The sequence below is a fragment of the Ptychodera flava genome, chromosome 2, assembly GCF_041260155.1.
Source record: "Ptychodera flava strain L36383 chromosome 2, AS_Pfla_20210202, whole genome shotgun sequence".
In the NCBI taxonomy this organism is placed as follows: Eukaryota; Metazoa; Hemichordata; class Enteropneusta; family Ptychoderidae; genus Ptychodera; species Ptychodera flava.
Genome location: NC_091929.1, coordinates 31392830 through 31415159, shown reverse-complemented (window position 1 = coordinate 31415159; position 22330 = coordinate 31392830). Strand labels below are relative to the sequence as shown.

Genomic DNA, 22330 nt, shown 5'->3' with positions numbered 1-22330 from the left:
GTTAACAGTAGAGCTGAGCGGCCACAGCCGTGCACGGGGCACTGTTCACTGTATGTCTCAATAACTGCCCGCACGATTTCCGTTTGCACAGATTTTAATAAAGTGCATGTTTCAACATTAAAATTACAGACAAGTGATTTCGTGCGCCTGTGGTCTGGCCGCAGATATTCAAACTCACAAATTTTCAGAACACATTTTCGGTCTACCACTTGTCGGGGACTCATTTTGAAAACCATTTTGTTACCAAAGCTGTCATCAGCATATTTTTGTCGAAATCAAAATTGTAACTTTTCTTTGCAACGTTAACACAGAGAAGGCGGCCATGACACCGTATTTATGTCGTCATAATAGCGTTGATGGTGATTTCAGGTCTGTTACTAAATATAGCTGCACGCGCGCTACTTCGGACAACGCTGCCTGAAATTCGGAAAAAAAAATTGTTGTTGAATGCGCTGCTTCTTGTTTTAGCTTGTCGGCAAAACCATAAATTCATACGAATCAGTTTGACTTTTTGTAGGCATTGTAACACTACCAGGTTATCTTTTCGTCGTTTATGCGGATAAATATTAATTTAATGCATATTGATGAGAGAAAATGTGACGTCATTTGCTATCAGCGCTATTGTGCCTTTTATTTAAAGGTATACAGTCACCTGTAATCTAAATATGCCCATATATGGTAAAAGGGCGTCCCTTTGTATTCAAAATGCCATGTGAGGGCGCTGTTTTTAAAAGCGGCCACCCGCTTAAAATCAGTGATTGGTTAGATTTTCTCTTTCCATGGTAACTGTGGCAAAACTTGGAACAGGTGACAGTATACCTTTAAGTGAATAAAACTTTGACTTTGACGAAGAGAAACGCATATTTTGGTGCTGCATAAATTACAACAGCTGTGTACTTTGCAAAAAATGATACAAAATTGTTAAGCTGGTGCATAGTCTTCTCAATAGCCTCCATGATACGGAAGGGGTGAGAGGAAGTAGCGCTGCGCGGCGGATAAGGCTGCGAACTATCTGTGAAAAGGCTGTCCTGAATTGTTAAGGACCAGTAATGATTCTCTCAATACTTTTGCTCGTTGTATCGATTGTTTTCACATTGTAGTCTACATATGAACAGGCTAAGAAGATGAGCTATATAGGCAACATTGAATGGTTTTTAATATCACATGGTTAGTTACTATAGCGACCAACGGCAATGAGGCTGGTGTCGGTCACACTGTGGCAAGCAACCCTGTGATGTGTCTACATAACGCATTCGTCGAGATGCGTCGCCAGAACAAGGCACCGCTAACAAACCAGCTGAGGATCTTATCTATGCTTCTGTTGGCGGGTAGGTAAAATTTACAGATTAATTGGTTTCCCGAGTTTGAGACCACTTTTACAACTGAAAACAGCTTATCTGTTGATGACTAGTTTTACCCCTGCGGGCTGAAAGTTCAATTTCCACATATTATTCAGAAACGGCGTATTTGAAGAAACATGTTCTTCCACGTCAAAAGGTTCAACTTTCTCTATCAACTGGATTTCGCTCCATTTTGTTTTTATATCTTAAATATTTTTGACATTGTCCTCATAGAATATCAGTATAACTTTTATGCAAAGAGAGTAATATTTGTGTTAATGATGGTAACAAATTTGAGACAGTGCATTGTCAGCGGAAAACATTACTTTATCCCGCTGCCTGCAAGCTTCATGATGGATATTCGGCAGGTGAAATGGAAAAAGAAAGCGAAATAAATTGGAAAAATGCGTCAAAAAGACACAACAATCAAGGCAATATTACATCAGGCATTGAACACGTTTCTTGATGAAGTCACAATGGAACACTAATATAAGGCCAATTAATTTTAAAGGGACGTATACAATTGTATTTCTTGATTATTTTCACTATTTTTTGAAATGCAAATTACCCTTTCTTATTCTATTCTCCAAAGTATGTTGACATACCTTGTATTCAGATTGTCAACTCAGCCTTTACATGTGTAGTCTGCATTGTTATTATTGACAAATTAATTGAAGTCAAAGTTAAAATTTAATTTAAAACATTAACAGTGCATTTTACATCTATAAACACTGTGTTGACAATGATAACTTAACATTGACATTCAAAGTAAAATAGTGTTAAAGTCATCAAAAGTGAAAACTACTTCCCTTATAAACCAATCGACAGTAGAAATAGCCGAGTCAAGGCCGCGCATTCCCCAATTTTTCTGTCTGTAGGCGACAGCTGTTTTATCCACAGGGTAGAGGTTTTCAATCAGAGTCAGTAAAATGGAACATTTTAACCGTTAGGAGGCCAAGCTACGTCATTAACCCTAATGTTGCTTCGTACAAATATTTGCAACAGCAAACAATATGTATGTCGATTTTAATTATTCTCTCACCGAGTCTGAGCATTTAGTAGACGGAAAGAACCAGTCGCGTATTGATCTTACTTAGGGTCTAAGTTTGATTAATTCCATTCAAGACTGGATCTGACAATCTAACTATTTCATTTACTTTCAATTGAAGAGAAGCAATAACCGGGACATTAAAGTTTGAAGTGACTAATTCGCTTTGCGATCGTGTAAGAAAACGACCACCAAAAGCCAAATGCCCCTATTATTTAGAGCCCCTAAGACAATCCCTTATAGTTCGCAACGAAAGATGTGTCCACTAGTTTTTCAGTCGCCTCGAAAATTCTTGCCGTAGAGTGTATTCAGAAAATATATGTTGGCAACAGCATCATATAACCGCTCTCATTTCCAGTATCTACATTCAAGTGTTCCAAATGCCCTCGTCCCATTTTACAAGGTCAAGTGATGTACTAGTACTTTAATTTGTTTTCCGAACTACGTTGAAGTTGCTCTTTTGTTGAAGTTAATTGCGAACAATTAACATTGCATTTCGATGGTACCATTAATCATTAGTGTTGAATACATTCCCAGGGTAGGAGAAGATTGTTCAGACTCTTGAGGCTAAACACTCTTGGATGTAGATTACATAAAATTTCTATATCACATGCAGAAATGAACACATATTCGTCCATTGATCGCCATTTCTTGTCAAATGCCTGCATTGCCAGGCATAATTCCAGTCTACAACCCTATTAGATAAAGCAGGGGTGCAACTGTACAAAGTGAAAAAATATCTATATTCATATAAAATAGGGTTCTCGTAGTGAATATTTTCGTTAATAACATAAAACCCAGTTAATCAATTGATCCATTATTTGCAATGATTACGTGCATTTCGATTTTGGAAAGATGAATCTTGAATGTTCCTCCAACAGTACTGTCTTTTGCATATACAAGGGACAAATGTTGTTTATTGAATTCTTTGGCTAAGTATGCTAAGATTACCGGTGGTTTTAAAAGACAAAATACGTCAAGACATGGCTACTTGAAAATCCACAGAAATCGAAGGTTGGCAAGGGAGGGGTTACTTGGAATCGCGTGTGTAGCCATATTTGCTAGGGTCGCCAAAGCAGCAATCGCAAGGCCTCATTTATCTGTACGTAGGAATAGCAGGTTGCAAAAATGCCGGCTCTTTCTACAAAATCTCCATCAAAACGAAACAACAACAACAAAATATCTACGCCTAAACTATCATAAACGAGCATCTTCACTTAAATAAAACGCCATAAACCTCACTATTGCTATATTACCGAAAAAAGCAGAGTCACTTCGGCTTTGTTAAGCCATTTGGTCGACCAAGACTATTGTATCACAAACGTACCACTTGCACTGCCATTGCTAGCCAAGTGAGGAGAGATATAATAAACAACCCTAAAACTCCTATACGTGGACCTCATCATATAACAATAAAACTACAACGCTTTATCAATAGTCAACTCTTCAAAGAGAGAGATGGCTCATTGAATGTATGTCAAGGTTATTAGCCTAATTGGGGGGGGATTTCTGAAGAACCAGAAAATAAATACACCAAAACAGAAATGTCGTGCATCCGTATTTCCGTTATGCCTGAATTTATGCCTTGCCTGATTTATGTCTTTTGTTGGGAGGCATTTACGCCTGAATAGATCTCATTGAAAGTTCGTGAAAAGAATGTTCTATGACAAACATACGACCTCAGTTTGTTTTATGATATGACCATTTGTGTGGCGAATCGATCGATTTACTGTATGACATGCATGTCATTTTATCAGGTCCTATGGTGTCCAGGTCACCTCTGTGCATTGCAATTTTCCAGTCCTTACATGCCATTAAAAGCTACAAACAATTCTTCAAGTAATCATCTACAGTGACCAACGGGCTCATACACTATCCTAGATACATGGTCTCTCTCGCGTGAAAAAGAATGAAATGAATAAATGACAAAATACACTTAGCATAAAAGCATTGAAAAGGCCAGGTTCATCAGGTGTTAAAAATATCAATATCTTTCCAACACAAATGACGATAAATAAGATAACCTATTTCTGACAGATATTAAGGTATATTTATGCATGATATCTAGCCTACTTTTTAATACAATAGCTGAAAGGAATTACAAATTATTATTATTAACGTGGATTATATCATATTTATATAAACCAACGCTGATGAAAAAGTCCATATTTTAATCAAGTAAATGGTCATACCTGTATCAACAGAAACAATGGGAACAGTTGTAAAGGTATAAAAATCTGAATATTTTTACTGTTCATATGACAAAGGCAGAAAAATGGCCTGTGTTCAAGATATCGTGAAACGCTAATGAGAAATAACTAAGCTATTAGTGTTTCATTAATACAGTAACGACTATTCATCGTGACTTACTAGAATAAAGGGTTCGGGTGTGGGGCTTTTACGGCAACACAATTACCTAGTTGGAAAATACGCAAAAAACAGGCTTCGTTGAAAGTTTTTGACAATTCTCATTTAACGCGATTATTTGTCACTGACATGTCAACAAATGCCTCCTCAAAACCAACAAAGCGCAAAATTAATATCGGTCCTTGCTTAATGAGAAAAATACAGTGGAGCATTTGCTGTACCGCAGCTGAGCTGTTGATTTACAATGACTATATATCTTGACGTTCTACGATAGCGTGTTCTAGGAGAGTATAATTTCACGGCGAAAGTCTAACTTCTTGTAGAAATGACGCAATAAACGGGTTCAGTACAAATTGCAAGACACTAACTAAATATACATCTTCGACACATCATTAATTACCTTTTCTATGCCATTAAATCCTCGGACATATCAACTTTGAACTAAAATATTGATTATATTTAACGAGAATGTAAAGTTAAACATAGCTGGAGTGTATGACAATGTTTAAGTTTCTGCGAGAAGCCCCTGCCTTGTTTTCATAATACTTCTCGTTATAAACTTAGAGGTTATTACCCAATATTGCCTGCTCCTGTGTCGTATCAGCATGAGTGTCATTTATGCCGCGTGTCACGAAACGAAGGCGAGTATCTCAGGCAGTACACAAATGACACGAATGCTGTTGAACTGGTGATATTTGTTAATAACCGATTTATCATATACCCTTGCCAAGAATTTTACGAATGATAGGAGAAACCATCTTGCGAATAAATGTTGAAAAATAAACAGGCTTCATTCATAAACTATACAGAGAAGTCAACACCATGCTCGATAAATCCTCCACAACCCAATTAACAGCAAAAGAAAAGATACCGGGGCTCAAAAATAGTCGCCAGGGATACACTTTTTGATGGTGCAAAATGTTATAACAATCTTTACCTGTGTTGCCCTTAGCATTTAGAATGTTGTGCTAAGCATTCAATATGTTGTCTTAGGTATTTAATGTTTTGTCCTAGGCATTTGTCTTAGGCATTCAATATGTTGTCGTAGGCATTTAATATGTTGTCGTGGGCATTGACCATGTTGTCCTAGGCATTTAAATACCTATCACAACATATTAAATGGCTACGACAACATATTGAATGCCTAAGACAATATGGTAAATACACATCACAACTTGTTAATACTCATTACAACATGATATTAGATGACTAAAGTCAGTCATGGTTTCCATAAAAACTTCTTTAAATATCTTCTGATTTTAAACTTGCTCAATCATCATACAGGATATCGCTGGTACCCATGACGGTAATATTGATGCTACCACAGGCACCCATGCGTTGAGTAGTCTGCTAGATCAATCGATTTCCTGTTCGATTTATCGATCCCGAACTTGATCTGCCTTCCATTGTAACCTTAATACTCTTAATGTGTTAAACAGAATTTGCACACGACCCGAGTTTTCAACTGGCCGTACGCTGACACAAACATTTAGAACTACTCTCACGTGAGCGAGTGTTCATTCTATTTTGTCACATTTTAGTATAAAATGTGCCAAAGCAGAATTTAGTCAACATATCTTCATTTTGTAAAATACTACTACTATCTACTACTACTACTACTACTACTACTACTACTACTACTACTACTACTACCCACTACATCGTGCACCCATAACTAACTCTTGCGCTTTCTCTGACTCAGTTACTCGCTCAATAACTCGCCCGTCCACTCATTTAGTTGAATGTCGTTTCAAGGACCTGTACACAGCGGTAAGAGATGGAGGGATGATCTTAGATGCGGCGCGAGCTACACCCTAAGCGACGGTAGCCCAGCAGAGTGTGACCCCTATGGTATATTTCCTTGTTGCTCTTCGGGAGGCTGGTGTGGCAAGACTTATGACCACTGCTCGTGTTCTACGTGTATTCGATATACTGGTGAGTATCATGTTCATCAGAATATCTGATGGCAGTGACCTTGGTTATCATTCCATTTATTGGTATTGGTATGTTGGAATGCTAGAACGCTGTTGTAATACTGTCGAGTGACTGTTCAGAACAAACCACATGGGCTGAAATGATTTTTAAAATTGTCAATGTAGTTCAAGACAAGATGGATAGATTATTTTTCCCTAGTTTGAAAAATAAAAACCCTTTTTATCGTCACCATATTCGCGTGTCAGGAAAAAACAATAAGCCGGCCATAGTTAACTCCCTACATACATACATACATACATACATACATACATACATACATACATACATACATAAATACATACATACATACCTGTGTGGTACTCTGTGTGTCTGTATTTGTGCTTTTATGTCAGTGTGTATTGACGTACAGTTGTTCTCTTGTTGAAGATTACATTGACATTAATGATATCTATTTATCTCGGTAACATCGGTAGACGAACGTTAATATCGATGGCCCTGTGCAAGAGAGGCGAAACTCACTTTTTCAACAAACTGAGTTAGAGGGGAATAAAGTTTTTAAAAGCCTCGAACTAAAATTCAATTTGATTGTAGTTAATGGTTTTGTTGGTAAAGGGCAATGTCATATATACATAAAATGTCGTAAATGAATGTTATATATAGGAAATCATTTTATGTTAAACAAAAAGTGGAGTTGCCTGTGTCTTGCACTAGCATTGTGAGCAAAAAGAAGTACCTCACCGTGAGTTACGCCCTTTATTGGGACTTTACTCACTATATATGTTACTTCCTTTATGCACAGGTCGATTTTCTATTTTTGATGAAAAATTCATGAAAGCATCTCATTATAAGATGTTTTAAATTTTGGTGATTTTACATCCTGCGCGTGCAAAACAGGCGTATGTACGGAGTTACCCACTTAGTGCACTTAGTGTACGTCCCTATAGGAACATGAGTTATATTGACTATTTTGCTCAAAGTTGTCACAAAAAGATGCATTTCACATTCTTATTTAAAAATATATCAAAAACTCAATTTTGACCAAAACATGAGTTACACATCTTTTGCCCAGGGCCGTGTATATACATTGGCGTAGAGTAACTTTGGGTATACAATATAGTTCATATCTGTTACGTCATTATTTTCTTTTGTCCCTGATTAACTTTCCTTTTGCAGATACGGAGCCACCTCTCATTGACTGCCCTGCTGATATCGAAACCAATACATTTCTTGATAAGCCAGCGAAAGAAGTCACGTGGCCTTCTCCCCATGCTACAGATGCTGCTACGGAAAATGTTATTGTGTCGTGTAGCCATGAATCAGGATATAATTTTACCATTGGCCTTGAAATTGTAATTTGTGAGGCAAGAGATCCGGCTGGAAATGCTGCTTCGTGCTCTTTCAACGTCTCTGTAAAAGGTATGTCAAGTTACGTCCCTACAGCAACATGAGTTATAATGACTTTTTTACTCAAACTTTTCACATTCTTGTACAAAAATATACATAAAAACTCAATGTCAACCAAAACATGTGCTACGCCTCTTACCCTGGGCCATCGATATGTAATACACATTTGGGTAGAGTAACCCAGGGTACATAATATAGTTCATATCTGTTACGTCATTATTACTTTTGCTTTTGATGAACGTTTCTTTGACAGATACGGATCCACCTCTAATTGACTGCCCTGCTGATATCGAAACCAGCACATATCTTGATAAACCAGTGAAACAAGTCACGTGGGCTTCTCCACATGCTACAGATGCTGCTACGGAAAATGTTATTGTGTCGTGTAGTCATACATCAGGCGGTAACTTTACAATTGGCCTTGCACTTGTGATTTGTGAGGCCACGGATCCATCTGGAAATGCTGCTTCTTGCTCTTTCAATGTCTCTGTAAAAGGTATTTTTGATAATTGCACATCATAAATGTACAAATTATATCGTGAATAATATAAGATTATTCCCAAAATATCAAGATTTATGTCCTCGTACATCGTACGCTTCGGTATTGTCCTCGACGCTACGCGTGTCGGACAATACCTCCGCTGCACGATGTACTAGGACATAAATCCGGGTATTTTGGGAATAACCTTATTATTATACACCTTGTTAGTCTAACTTGATAAAAAAACCGACGAAATTAAGGCATGTTTTGGATGCCCGTCGCGCACTGTACTAAGCGATCGCGACCAGACTGGGAACGCATTGAGCGCGCCCGCTAAGCTCACAGACTGAAAGAAATTTCAACCCGCGCTGCGTAGTGCACATTGTAGAAATTGAAGATCAGCGGCATAATTTCACTCGAATTCACATATTTCAATAATTCAATAATTGCCTCTATACTATCATATATATATATATATATATATATATATATATATATATTTATATATATGTAGATCAGCGGCATAATTTCACTCGAATTCACATATTTCAATAATTCAATAATTGCCTCTATACTATATATATATATATATATATATATATATATATATATATATATATATATATATATATATATATATATTCACTTTCCATGGAAGTCTCGTGGTGAACTGTGAAATAAATTCCCCGACAAACCTTGCTATATCAGTGCATTTATAGGTCAATATTGTAACTTATAGGCAGTAAAAAGTTAGTTTTTTAACGGACAATAATAGTGATATTTGTACAGTGCCAAACCAGCATTCAAATGAAGGTAAACATTACAGCTATTATCCTTTTTGATTTGAATAGTCAATTGTCCTGGAAGTAGTTGAAAGTTTTATTTATTGTGAAAGATGATCGTTTTTCGTTGACTTTCTTGAAAAACCTATATTAAAGCGATTATTTTAAAGGCAAAAAAGTAATATTACTTTTAAATTTAAAACGTTGAATGAGGAATTAGATTTAAATTAAGACATAATTGATACAAAATGTGACATGCAGGGGAGGGTCATTGTATTCAATGTATTCAGAGCACAGAAATCGGGAGGGTTACTTTTTTACGAAAACGCTTTTGAAGGGTTATTATTTTTCGCGCAGTGTCACTTTTAATACCCCCTGTAATTTCTGTCCAGTCCCTAACCTAACCCTGTATTAGTATCCTGTACTGTTTTAACAAATGTAGGTATGGTCAGACCATTGTTAACAACGGGCAATGAGACATACTCAAATATATCTACATATCAGGTGAGTCTCTAATTTGATATGAGTACATTTTAAAGGTAATTGGATAAAAGCACATGTTACTTAATGATTTTAACAGGACCTGTTACAACCAATAACGTAGTAACTAACCGATGACGTATCAAACCCGGTAACGTAGTAAAAGTGTACCGATAACGTAGTAAATCAATCGATAACGTAGTAACGGACCAATAACGTAGTAAATTTTTGTAACCGATAATGCAGTAAACTTTTACCGATAACCGATAGACGCAAAGGAAGACTGTACCAATAATACCAATGATTGACATACAAAACGGATCGTCAATTGCAGGACACCTCCAAATAAAAGTCTAAGAAATTAACGGAACCTTAAAGCATACTTTCACTTTATCCACAAAGTTACATATTAGACAACAGACGAATAACCCTAATCTATGGATTATATAAATTGTACAACGTGCATAGCTTCTGCATTTTGTATGATACATTTTCTGCACATACAAATCCTACACATAATAAATAAGTCACGCGTAGACACTAGAAAGACAGACAGAAAGAAAGAAAGACAGATGCGCATACACAGGCACCCCACGGTGCTTAATAAAATGCCTTGGTGCCAAAACAAACTCCGAAAGACTAACTCGTAAATGTTCATGAACACTGTGTTACACTTTGAGACAGTGCCACAGTGCCATATGAATAAGTCTTTCTTTAAATGTTATAACAGATCATTGCAGATATTGCCCAATTGTCAGATACAATTTCAGCACTTCACGATGTTGACTTGTCGTCAGAAGAAAAATTGGACGTCGTCAGCGGTAAGTGTCACGGTAACCCCTATGATATAAGGTTAGATTAACCATCGAGGACAGATACTCAACTCGATGACAGATGCAGAGACTCTCAATAATTTAAAATACAGTGCCTTCTCGGCAGCAAATTAGATTCAAAGCGAAACCAAAGAAGTAAAATGAAACAGGCTGACGTTAATGGTGTAAAGTTTAAACACAGTTCCCTGTTTGCTTTACACTAATGAAAAGTTTGACCTTCGATACACAAATTTCGATGTTAGATAGTTGATTAAAATATGTCGAGGCGTCTATTCATCGAAACCGATACACTGAAGTTGAAATTTTTTAGAGAATTTGTAGATTGTGAATAAAATGAAAACATACCGATGAAATTTTACATCTAAAATATTTTATTAGTGTTTGCACATAAAATCGTTTATTTTTTCTGCTACCTGGAGAGCACATTGGTTCATATATTTTTCTGCATATTTAAATAATGTCTAGATTACTCAAGCATGTATTTAAAACGTTCAGCAGCCATGCTTATAACAGCCTGTGCGTTGTTTTCAAGATGTCTTGCAGGTAATGGACGAAGCCATCTCTGTAGTTGTGTCTTTAGACAAAGCAGGGGAAGGGAATATCACCAACATACGCGGTTTGATTGGTTCTGTACTGAACACATCGGATTCTCTGTCAAAGTTCGCGCTGCGAAATGTGGAATCCGGTAGTGGCCCTGTCGTTTTCAATACACCGTCGGTGCAACTGACGCTGGAGAGCAATGCTGTTGAAAATTTGACGGGCGTCTTTAAAGCACTTCGAGACGGTAACGGATTTAACATTCCACCTGCAGAGAGTATACTCAGCAATGTAGCAGCTGGGGTCGAAGTTAACATAATAGTAGGTTGAATTTTGACTTATGCCATACTACTCTATTCTATTCAGTTTTTGTTGTTAAAATGTTAAATTGTGATTTCACGGATTTCGGATACTTATAGTGCCGGTCATTTCTTTCGACAGTGCGAAAATTGTGATAACAGTATGCAATACGACGTAGGTCAACTTGCCCCTCTCGACTATATCAGGATAGTCAGTATGTGGATAAATTTTGAGTTAATATATAAGCTGATAACGATGACACTGCATATTTCTGACGGTGTACATCCTTTGTAGTGAACTCAAAACTTGATCCTCAAGATACTGTAAGATAGTTTTTTAAAGGTGCTTTAATTAATTAATAATGTGATCCGTGTACTAGAATAATTGGTGTTGGCAAGTGAGAAGACAATCAAATATTTTGTTGACACGCTCGATTTTACGGAGTATTTTGCCTTAAACCGGTGTGCGGGGTATAAAAGGCCCCTAACTTATTGAAAATTCATAATGGCGCTTGAGTGACAACTGGCAATAGCTAGGTAGACCGCTCCGTGAAAATCGGCCTAAACGATTCTCAAACATATATTATTGGCATACCATGAACATAGACTGTTTCATAAACACCTAGGCCATACAGGTATCTGCAAAGTTTCACAAAGTTTTTTAAAACTACGACGATTAGGGGAAAAATCGCTTTCTGAACAAAGGGAATGGCCCTCAGAGACAGTCGTTCCATGATTCAAACAATTGTCAATCATTCGGTGACGCGCAGAGGCGTAAACTGGTCAAACATTTGCTGTGCATACGAGAACAATTACGATGTAAACAAACTATATGTAAACTTAGACTTATATCAGCGGGCGAAGGATGAAAACTTTGTGTTGCCATCAACTCTTTTGCTAGCGTTTATGGTGCAATGACATCACGAAAGTGAACCATTTTCAGACGTGACTTAGCAAGAGGACTAGTCCGTAAGCTTACCCGTAGTACGATGTTTTCTAGCGCAAAGCGCGTAAGCAGAGTCCGTAGTTTGCACTGAGAATGGCATCGAAAATAACCATCAAAAAATGGCGGTAGCCTCCATGATCAATTTAATTATTGTCAGTCGAAGAGATCCACGTTTTTAACAACTTCCCCCTTCCAAATCTACGGCCGAACTTGACGGTACTGAACAGTTGTTTGGGATATATATGCTGGCCCCGAAAACGGCCGTATGTACACGTGTTTTTACACGTGGAAATGACATGTCGTGTTCGGAGGGCTGGTACTAGTAAGGTTTTGACATACCGATTATCCCAGTTACATTTGGACTTCTGTGATGAGAATTTAACAAAAATTGTAAGATATTTGAACAGTTGAAACATTCAATCTTTCAGTTCAAGATGAGCAAGTAAGCGCCATCACCCAATCTTGTAAACGCTTTAGGATACGCGTGTCTGAGGACAGCTCATTGATTCCGCGCTACATCGTAATAATATTTCGTCAAAAGCTGGACTTTAATTCCTTCAATAACTATGGAGGTAGAAAGAAAGACGGAGAGGAACCCAGTCTGTCATTGATTCAGTTGAAGGTTAACAAACGTTTCGAGCAAAACTTGCAATTGCTCCGAAAATAAACATAACTCGTGATAATTTTTCGATATCACCCGCCGCCAAGCAACCGAGCAACTGACCGCGATCGCTATTACAAATATCGTGATACACGAGATTCAAGGAAGTCTCGACCCTTCCGTGAATTTCCTTTATTTTTTGCGATCGGTCATGACGTCGCCGTTTACCTATTTCCTACCATTTTCCTGACGTGTTCCTTTTCCTTCCTAGTTTTTCTTTCTTTCTTTTTTCTTTCGAGTATTGCCATGGCATAACTGAAACGAACCGGGAAACGAAGGCTGCAGTGTACGTACCCAAGCCTGAGTGTGATTTGAGAGCAAACAGATTACGCAGATAATGCGAACGATCGCAACCGTTGCCAACAGACTCATTATGCAGAACCATGCCCTAAAACGCCCACCCAAACTTGGCACTAATCCTGATCCCGGTCCATTTCGAGCCGGGCTTTAATTAAGAGCCAATCTGTTTTGCTTAGATGTCTAATTGACATAAATTCATATTTAAAAAACCTGGTATATATCAATTCTATAATCTTCCTGCAACTTTTATGCAGATGGTGTGTTTAAACAGAAGTTCATTTCAAATGGAAGGTGATACAACTAAGACGTTGGTGACTGACATATTGAGTTTGTCTTTTACAGACAAGGGTGGCAATGACCTTGAAGGTAAGCACCTTTTCAAATTATTTCTAGTGGTTTGCATTTAACCATTTGCAATACGAGAACTAGACATAACGTCTAAATTGAGTAGTTCCCAACACTCTCAGGCGTTATTGTCACTCATAATATAAAAACAGGTCAGCTCTGGGAAATATGAAACATACATGAGGGAAAATGCCAAGAGAGTTTGACCGGTTAAGAAGGGCTTGACTACGCAGTTTCTGCGTAGTGAAGCGTCATTACGTATTCATGGTGACCCCTGGCCAGCTGTCAATATCTTTGGGGCTTTTGTCTTTTGGCCTGCTTTGCATATGCGTCGTTGGACACGACCTGCCAATCACCCAGGTAGTCAATTAAACTATTAATTGACTGTTTACCGACCTAATTAACACTATCCAGCAGTATCAGTCATATTTTAATCGCGTGGCCCGGGTGGGCACAACGTAGGAACGCGTGTATTTCTATGTGTACGTTTCACTTGTGGTGTTGTTTGTACCATCGTGCGTTTGAAGTCCTTGTTTCACCTACAGTATTACCTTCAAGGTGACAGGCTTACTATTAATATCATTGCACCGAGTTCTGCCCACGGTGAAAACCACCTGTTTTGCCTACTAATTACTGCCCGTCGCTGCCCGTCCTGAATGTAGCCTATCTATAGCTACAGTAATCAGTCAATATATAATACCCCGCGCCTTATAATTTTTATATAAACCACAGTCTCTCTATCCACGAGGGACTGTGTATAAACTTATAAAATCATATAATATAGTCCGTGCCGTAAAATTGTTGACTTTCGATGCGATATACAGGTTGATCGTTGAATCGCACCGGCGCATCCATGTTTACTTGCCCCATAAGCTTACTACTCTGCAAAGGGTGGGTAGGTGGAATTCCTGGGCCAAAAATGAACACCGGGGCGAAACTTTTTTGTGAATCCATGTGAAAACATAAATCATTTATCAGTTTTGATATATACTCCTAAATTGTAAGTTTGATCAAAATCGAGACCACATTCAAGGCTATGCAGACTGTCCATATACGCACACACAGTGACAAGAAGGCGGCAAACACCTACTCACCAAGCACATCGAATCGGCGAAAAGAAGCATAAAAAAGCTAGGCTCATCGCCAAAACAAACGCGCCAAGCGCTAACAAAAACCCATACCAAGCGGCCCTTTCAGGGCCACCAAACACTCCAAAAAGAGAACTACCCAAAAAAAACATAAAATGACATAGAACACACAAACACTTAAAAGAAATAACAAAAATCGTACACATAAAAATAACGTGACAGAAAAAATGGCCGTGGAAATAAATCAGCTATTTCCAAAGAAAAGCCGACAACAACATGAAATTCAACAACAACCTATCATTGCTCAAACTATGAAACTCAAAAAAAAATAGTACTAGGCAAAGGCCTTAAAATTAATTCGGACGCCAACAAAACCAAACAGAATAAAACCACCTCAGGATTTCAACAAATAAAGTCGTAAAATGTGACTACGCTACATCGTGAGACACAAACAATCGCAACAACACAAATTCAAAGAAAAGTCAAATTGGGCTCCACAAACAACAAAAACCAAAAACTTGAAAGCTATCTGAAGCTGCTAAACTCGCACTTCTAGACATACCCTTTCAAACAAGGAAACAAAACATGTCGCGTGCTAAAAGAATCGCGATAAACCAGCTTGCAAACAATAGACAAATTTCGGGAAAAAAAACCCTCGATAAGGGTCGGGTTTTCGTTATTGTCAACACAAACGATTACGTACTCGAATGCGAAAGGCAATTACGCAACACTCAGTATTATACACAACAAGCCAGAACAAACAGTAAACAAAGTAAACGAACTATGAATCAAAATGTACGAGAACAAGCACATCAACCAGGATACTTGTGAGTATCTTGATCCAATAAACATAAAATCCGTACCCCCAGTGGTACTTATTGCCTAAAAATTCACAAACCCCGCAAAAATCTAAAAGACACACCAGTCAAAACAAAATTTACCGAAGTAAAGAAACATAGAACAAACAAACCGAACCGCCAAACGGACTCACAACGTGACCAAAAATTAATATACTTGCCTCGCTAATCGAAAAGCAAGACCACTAAAATGCATTAAAATAAATTTCACAAACACAAACTAAGGAAAGAATCTACACTTCGACTGATAAGAAACCACACTCGGGTTTCGAAACGCAAGCGTCAAAGGGCGACTCTATCAACTTTTGTAACAACATAGGTCCGGCTGCGTCTCGCCATAAGCTTTCCCCACACAAACTAAACATTACGTACACACTAATCCAAACTTCTCTACAAATATCCAAAGTTAAACTAACATTTTTATTAACACACACAATCGGATAAGAATGTAGGAACACATTTTCTAAACGAATCAAACACAAACTTGACACAAAAACATTTAGGATAGTTAGGTGGGGAGCCTCTTTCACATTTTTACATCTCGCTATACTGTCTATGATTCTAAAAATAAAGTCATCTGCCACTTTTTCTGTATACGCGGTTTGGCAAAACTCATCTCTTCAATCGAAAGTCGGGTGATTTCATGCTTCTTTGGGGTACCTCGAGCTTAAGGAATGTGGTTATATTCGCGATGTTTTATTCGAAATTATTTATTTCTTCTAGGGCAAATGCACGTAATTCATGCTGTTGGAAATACTGGCCGCTCATAAACAAGACAATAAACTCGATATCTGTGCATCTTTACTTTTATTGTCAAAGTACCACCGACACCCACAAAAAACCAAATGGTTCAGTCCACGCGTGGGTTCAGTCCAGGTATTTGCAACGCCAGTCACCTAGGCGACGGTAATCCGCACCACTTATCACCATCGGGAAGGTACTCCTCCCCCTATACCACTGGCGATCCCACCCTCAAGGCACTGCGTCATTCGACCAAGCATTGTTATTGTAATTTCCTGCATAAAATTAACAGCGAGGTCAACCGGTCAAACTGTCTTGGGATTTTCTGGCATGTAGGAGGACAGCTGTGGTCAAAATAACACCGCAAATCCACACACGTCACACTAAGAACACACCATTTTCCAGCGTTGAATGTAAAGATCTTGTGGTGTTGTTTTGACTACGTCTTACTCCTTTCATAGAATTACCCAATTATTGCAGAGTTGATTTCTTTGTGTTCGGCTGATGACATCGCTTGACCATATTTACTCCTGACAGTGTTGGCAACTCCTCAATGGAGACAGTATACTACTATTGCCAACCTTTTAACGCAAACTACCGAAATGTGATAAAAAGGAGCATTAAGGTTTGGGGCGCCCTTTATAGTGCGCAACGTATTCTGCGCACTATAGAGGTCAGTCAAGATGGCAGCGTTATGCAACAGTCCGCGTCCGCGACGCGTCGACGGCAGGGAAATTTGTTTCCAGAAAATCAATAATAAGGCGAAGTCAAGCTCAAAAAAAAAAATGAAAAAATTGAACAAGGTACATGATGAACTTTACCCCGATCATGTTTCTTTTTGTTACGAATTGAATGGCGTACAAGTACTTTGTTTCTTGTCAGTGGCAGCACAACATCGTTTATTACAGTTTGAGATTTACGTAGCTTACGTATGTTATGTATAAACATGAACAAATTTGATGCCAAATCTAAAATCCCACGAATAATATTGATTCCCAAATAATGTAAGTGAATTTAGGAAGTTCTATATGCCTCGTAGCTGACCTGTTTCGTGTATTCAAGAAACATTTTCCAATTCTAATCTATTTGAAAAAAAATTATGTAAACATGTACAGGTACGAATACAACTACGACGTCGCGTGCTAGCTACAGTCAGTGGCCATGGCCCAGCCAAAAACAAAAAAAAAATTATTGATTCATTGTTTGATCACTTCAGTGGTACCTAATATGATAATAGTATATTTTGAATAAAGAGAGCTTTATCTTACACATTATAGACTTGTCTAGTAGTTTAGATTTCAAAATGAAAAAAGTCCCATTAATTCACCAATACACTGATGGTATATCAATCTTACAATGTTGTCTAGGAGTTTTTGAGTTCAAGATAGGAAAACACCCTCACTAATGCCCTATCGTATTTAATTATGTTTCCATTCAACATGTTAAAGTAAAGTGATACCTACATCTCATCATTATTCAGTCCAAATAATTTTACAGCAATCTCACAGCACTGATACAAAAAAAAACATTGTATGCATGATTGTCACGGTAGAGTAACATTCAAAAGCTGAAGTAAACATGATTTAAAGGTATTATTGATGCAATTACTTCTTATGTCACATATTTTATCGTTGTGAGTTGTCAAGAATTTCACAATTTACGAGTATATCATGGAAATATTGCCATAAATTATGAAACATAATTTCTCATCTTTGCCTCTAGGGGGCGCACTTCAACATCAAAGTCTCCGGTTTTTAGAACTTTTGGCTATATCTAAAGTACTAAGATGGTGACCCCCACTTTTTTCTATTGATATACTTTTTGGTCACTTATCCCTCGGTTGAGGAAGTTTCATCAAAAGCTATTGGCGGGAAATACTAAATTCTGCCATGTTATTTCTTAATCATTCAGTCCATTGTTTTCCTATGCATAAATATGAAAATCATAAAGTTTAATGATTGGATATCTCAAAACTTTTCACGGTGACACCTTAATCTATATGGGGTTCTTGGTCCTTCCACAAATTTTAATTGAAATCTATTGGTGAGAAATAAAAGGAGCATTAAGGATTTATCAGAGTTCTACTTGCTGCCATTAAGTTGAATAATCATGTATGTCAATATATTTGCATTGTTGACATTTTAAGCTAACAGATTAACTCGTTTCTTATAAACTAGTGACGGATTCAACTGAAGGTTTACAAATCATATTTGCCACCAATCTACTTGAATCTGCAGCAGATGTAATAATAGATGGGACATATCTCGAAGAAGCCAATATTACCAACTTCATTGTCAATATAACGGTATGTATGTATGTATGTATGTATGTATGTATGTATGTATGTATGTATGTATGTATCTATGTATGTATGTATGTATGTATGTATGTATGTATGTATGTATGTATCCTCTATCTTAGTAACGATGTCTATTTATCTGTGTATGTAGGCTTTGTCATCAGTGTCCCTGCATACATTTTGAGGATATCTCCCTTTAATTTTACTGATACCATCATCCTATGTTTTATGTATTTTCATATATTTCCAAGTGCAGGTAGCTGAACCAGACCAAGTGGTCATCATCATACTCAAAGGCACAGAAAATATATACGGTAACACTACAGCATACGTCTTCAATAAACTTGTGGATTATTCTGATAGTTACCGTGGTTATCAGTTTTCCGTGGATGTTCAGTTTGAAGGAGACCATTCAAAAATATTTATCCCAGAGCGCTATTTTCTTGCAAATGGGGTCTATTACGTATCATTTGCAATTCAACACAGTAAGTTTACCATGATATATCTTAATATGATACATTGCCATATATGGAATTGTTCAAGATCTCGACAACACTCAATAACAGACTTTGCATTTTATTTTAATTATGTGGGTAAGAATGCAATCTTAATGTTTGTCGAGGCAACTGTACATGGCTCTCCCGACGTTAATATTATCACAGGGCTAATGATGAAAGCGTGATCGGTGTGTGGTGCCGAATCTAAAGAAAACTTCAAAGTACAATATGTGGTGTGCATATAGCAACAATTTTTCGTGAACGTTCCTCTTCCAGGGTTAAGTACATGGTACCACGTGATCCTCGTGTTCTAGACTAGGTATTGCTGTCTTCGAAACATAGAACTTATAACATCTACGGGTTGCAGTTACTTGTAAATATGATAATGTATGGTGTTTATTTTCAGCTGTATATCGCCAAACTGACGTGAATTAGGCAAATATCAATGCGCATGTCAAATTATCGCACCCGCTATTTGCCAGAGGTTACACAAAACGCTTACAGCCCCAAACTTTATTTCGAACCTGTCATTTCTCACCAGGGCATGTTTTCAAGTTGTCTATGGCCATAAAACAGACAAAGTGTTTCTCTCTGAGCAAAGGAAACCGTCGTTGGAGCACTGACAAATGCAAGGTATTTAGATGGATATAATTCCTCTCACAGACTCGTAGAAATGTTTCTGATACTTTATGTTTCCCCAAACGCTTGCACGGAGGTGGTAGCCAAGTACATGAGAAAAGAAATAGGCTAACATAGAAGAGCATTTTAAGCTAACATAGAAGAGCATTTTCAGTTCATATCTAGTAAATTGCGTGACGTTGTTGAAATCGCAAGTTTGTTCGTTCGTTTCCAACCCCCGGAGATTTACTTTCGTTTTTTAAGGGTTTGTAGTAGAATAATTCTTGTTACTTGAAATTCATATTTTTGGACAAATTAAAATCGACTATTTCGTTCATTGCCAGATGTCATCAGCGTCTAACATGACTTCCACCGTCTGTCTGTGCCATCTACTGCCTGATCCTACACCTTAAGCTAGAAGCAACGATGTTGTCTTGGTAATAAATCTGAAACCTTCCCAAGGATTAGTTGGATCGACACTTGATAATGATGTCGACTTTAAACTTTTCACGACGACGGAAATGATGGCCACCGTTCGCCTATCATCCTCCCGATTCACGTAGAGCTGCCAAACTTAAACGAGGAGGAAATGTCTGGTAAACAAAATATTCGTAGCTCCAGTTAACAGTATAGATGATGTTTTACGTATGCAATGACAAGACGAGGTCCCCGCACAAATAACATGTATGCTTGTGCAAGAAACATTATCTTCAATCGACAGAAGATAATGATGGTGAAGTTTAGGGATACACTACCTATAATATTAACGATGTTACGGGTTATACAACCTATTTGTAATGTATTTTCTGCTTTATGTTTAATCATTTACCTAAAGAAAGTTGTCAACATAATACCGTTATTGTCCGTGACTATAGAACTGTGAAAAATGTCATAATTGTTCACTGGTCCAGAGCATTTTTGTGTTTTCTTTTAATCATCAATGTAATTTGTTTCAATCCCCACGTGTTTGTTTCGCTCAGGTTTTGTTTATATTTTTTTAAAAACATGACTAAAACTAATTTGGGAGAATAGGATCTTTTAATTGTTCAAATTCATTAAGACTTTTAGATGCCTTATCGCTGAAAGTTGCAATATTACAAATTACCAACAAAAACAAATTAATCTAAAAAAAAAGAAAAGTTGATGAGCTTAAATTTACTGATTAAACAAACGTAACTAGTACCAATCTTGTTCAAAGAGAAACTTATTTTTTCAAAGTAAGGTAAATACATAGGGTACAGCAGTAAGTCCCCTGGTGTGGGAGGGGGTGAAAGGGATGGGTTTTTGTGCATAGGTTTGCTGTATTTGATTTTATTAATTTTGACTGTGATATTTCAAATAAAGACTTCAACTCCAAACCGTCTGATTGCTTTCTTTATTAGGACCTACTACACATAATGTTATTAATCATGACTGTGGTATTTCAAATAAAGATGTCGACTCAAAACCGTCTGACTGCTTTCTATATTACTGAATACAACAATGCGATTGCTCCGTAAACATTGTCAACTGGCTAATCCGCTGTCAGTATCAGCGGATTAATTGATAAAGTAAACGCCAAAGCCGTCACACACGTAGTAAAAAAAGAGAAGGGGTGAAGATCACCGACACAGTGTCACTAAAAAAACCGCAAATATACGCAAGTATAGAGGTCAATCGAAATTTAACGACTATCAAAAGCATCACAGAACTGATGAACTGCTACATGCCAGTTTACGCCGTCTAAAAATGGTCGCCTTGAGCCAGAAAACCAGTCTACATTATTGAGTCGGCCGTGGTCCGATGTCGTCCGTCAGGGCGGATGTTGGAAGTAGAACATTTTGACCTCAAACCTATTTATTTACAGTCAAGAAGTAAACATATTTTCCATGATGCGTTTGGTGTTCTACAAGGTCAAAATTCAAACTTCGGGCTCGGAATGAGCAAACGTTTCATATAAGCACGCCCTACGACCGGTTTCAATCAATCCCACAAATCAAGTAAAGACTCAACTTGTATCCTTTTTGTAAAAAAATGTTGCTAACGATGACTTCGGGAATATAACCAACACTTATGTAAATCCTGCACAGAAAAGAAGCTCCACCATATGCACATCGTATTCACAAACATTTTGAATGGCAAGGAACACGACTTAGACTTCCGAGTATTACCAGGCTTACGAATTTGCTGACATTTTCTTGCCCGTTCTCGTTTTGAAATGTTAATGTGTATTTTCCCTTCCGCGTCCTTGTCTAGCGTCAATTATTTTTCCCAAATACTGACAGCCCTCACTTCAGTTTCTGACATCTGAGATGGACAAAACCATCAACTGTTCTTCATTTTTATGTCTGTTCAAGACATGGATATATTAGGCCTAATTTGTCTAACACATTAATGGAAAAATTAACAGGTCCTGGTACTGCCAGCACGCATTTTCAATGAAACGATTTCATGGTATTTGCAACATTGTCTGTGTATTTTGTCAGAAAAAAC

The 22330-nt window shown here is 37.5% G+C and overlaps 1 protein-coding gene across 1 annotated transcript; it reads left to right on the top strand.

Moving 5' to 3' along the window:
* Positions 1-1257: 1257 nt before the first annotated feature.
* On the top strand, positions 1258-21301 carry LOC139147932 (uncharacterized). Its single transcript, XM_070719166.1, has 12 exons — positions 1258-1328; positions 6511-6690; positions 7864-8106; positions 8348-8590; positions 9800-9861; positions 10568-10658; positions 11203-11528; positions 13668-13779; positions 18622-18749; positions 19000-19228; positions 19782-19873; positions 20203-21301. Exons 1-12 carry the CDS (start codon positions 1262-1264, stop codon positions 20269-20271), a joined length of 1842 nt encoding a protein of 613 aa, XP_070575267.1. The 5' UTR covers positions 1258-1261; the 3' UTR covers positions 20272-21301.
* The last annotated feature ends 1029 nt before the right edge of the window (positions 21302-22330 follow it).

Bases quoted from the DNA above. Each gene is read 5' to 3' on its own strand.
- LOC139147932 (XM_070719166.1), top strand. From the start codon at position 1,262: ATGCGTCGCCAGAACAAGGCACCGCTAACAAACCAGCTGAGGATCTTA. The intron at 10,659-11,202 runs GTAAGTGTCACG...GTTGTTTTCAAG, and splicing joins AAAATTGGACGTCGTCAGCG to ATGTCTTGCAGGTAATGGAC. The intron at 11,529-13,667 runs GTAGGTTGAATT...ACTTTTATGCAG, and splicing joins GGGTCGAAGTTAACATAATA to ATGGTGTGTTTAAACAGAAG.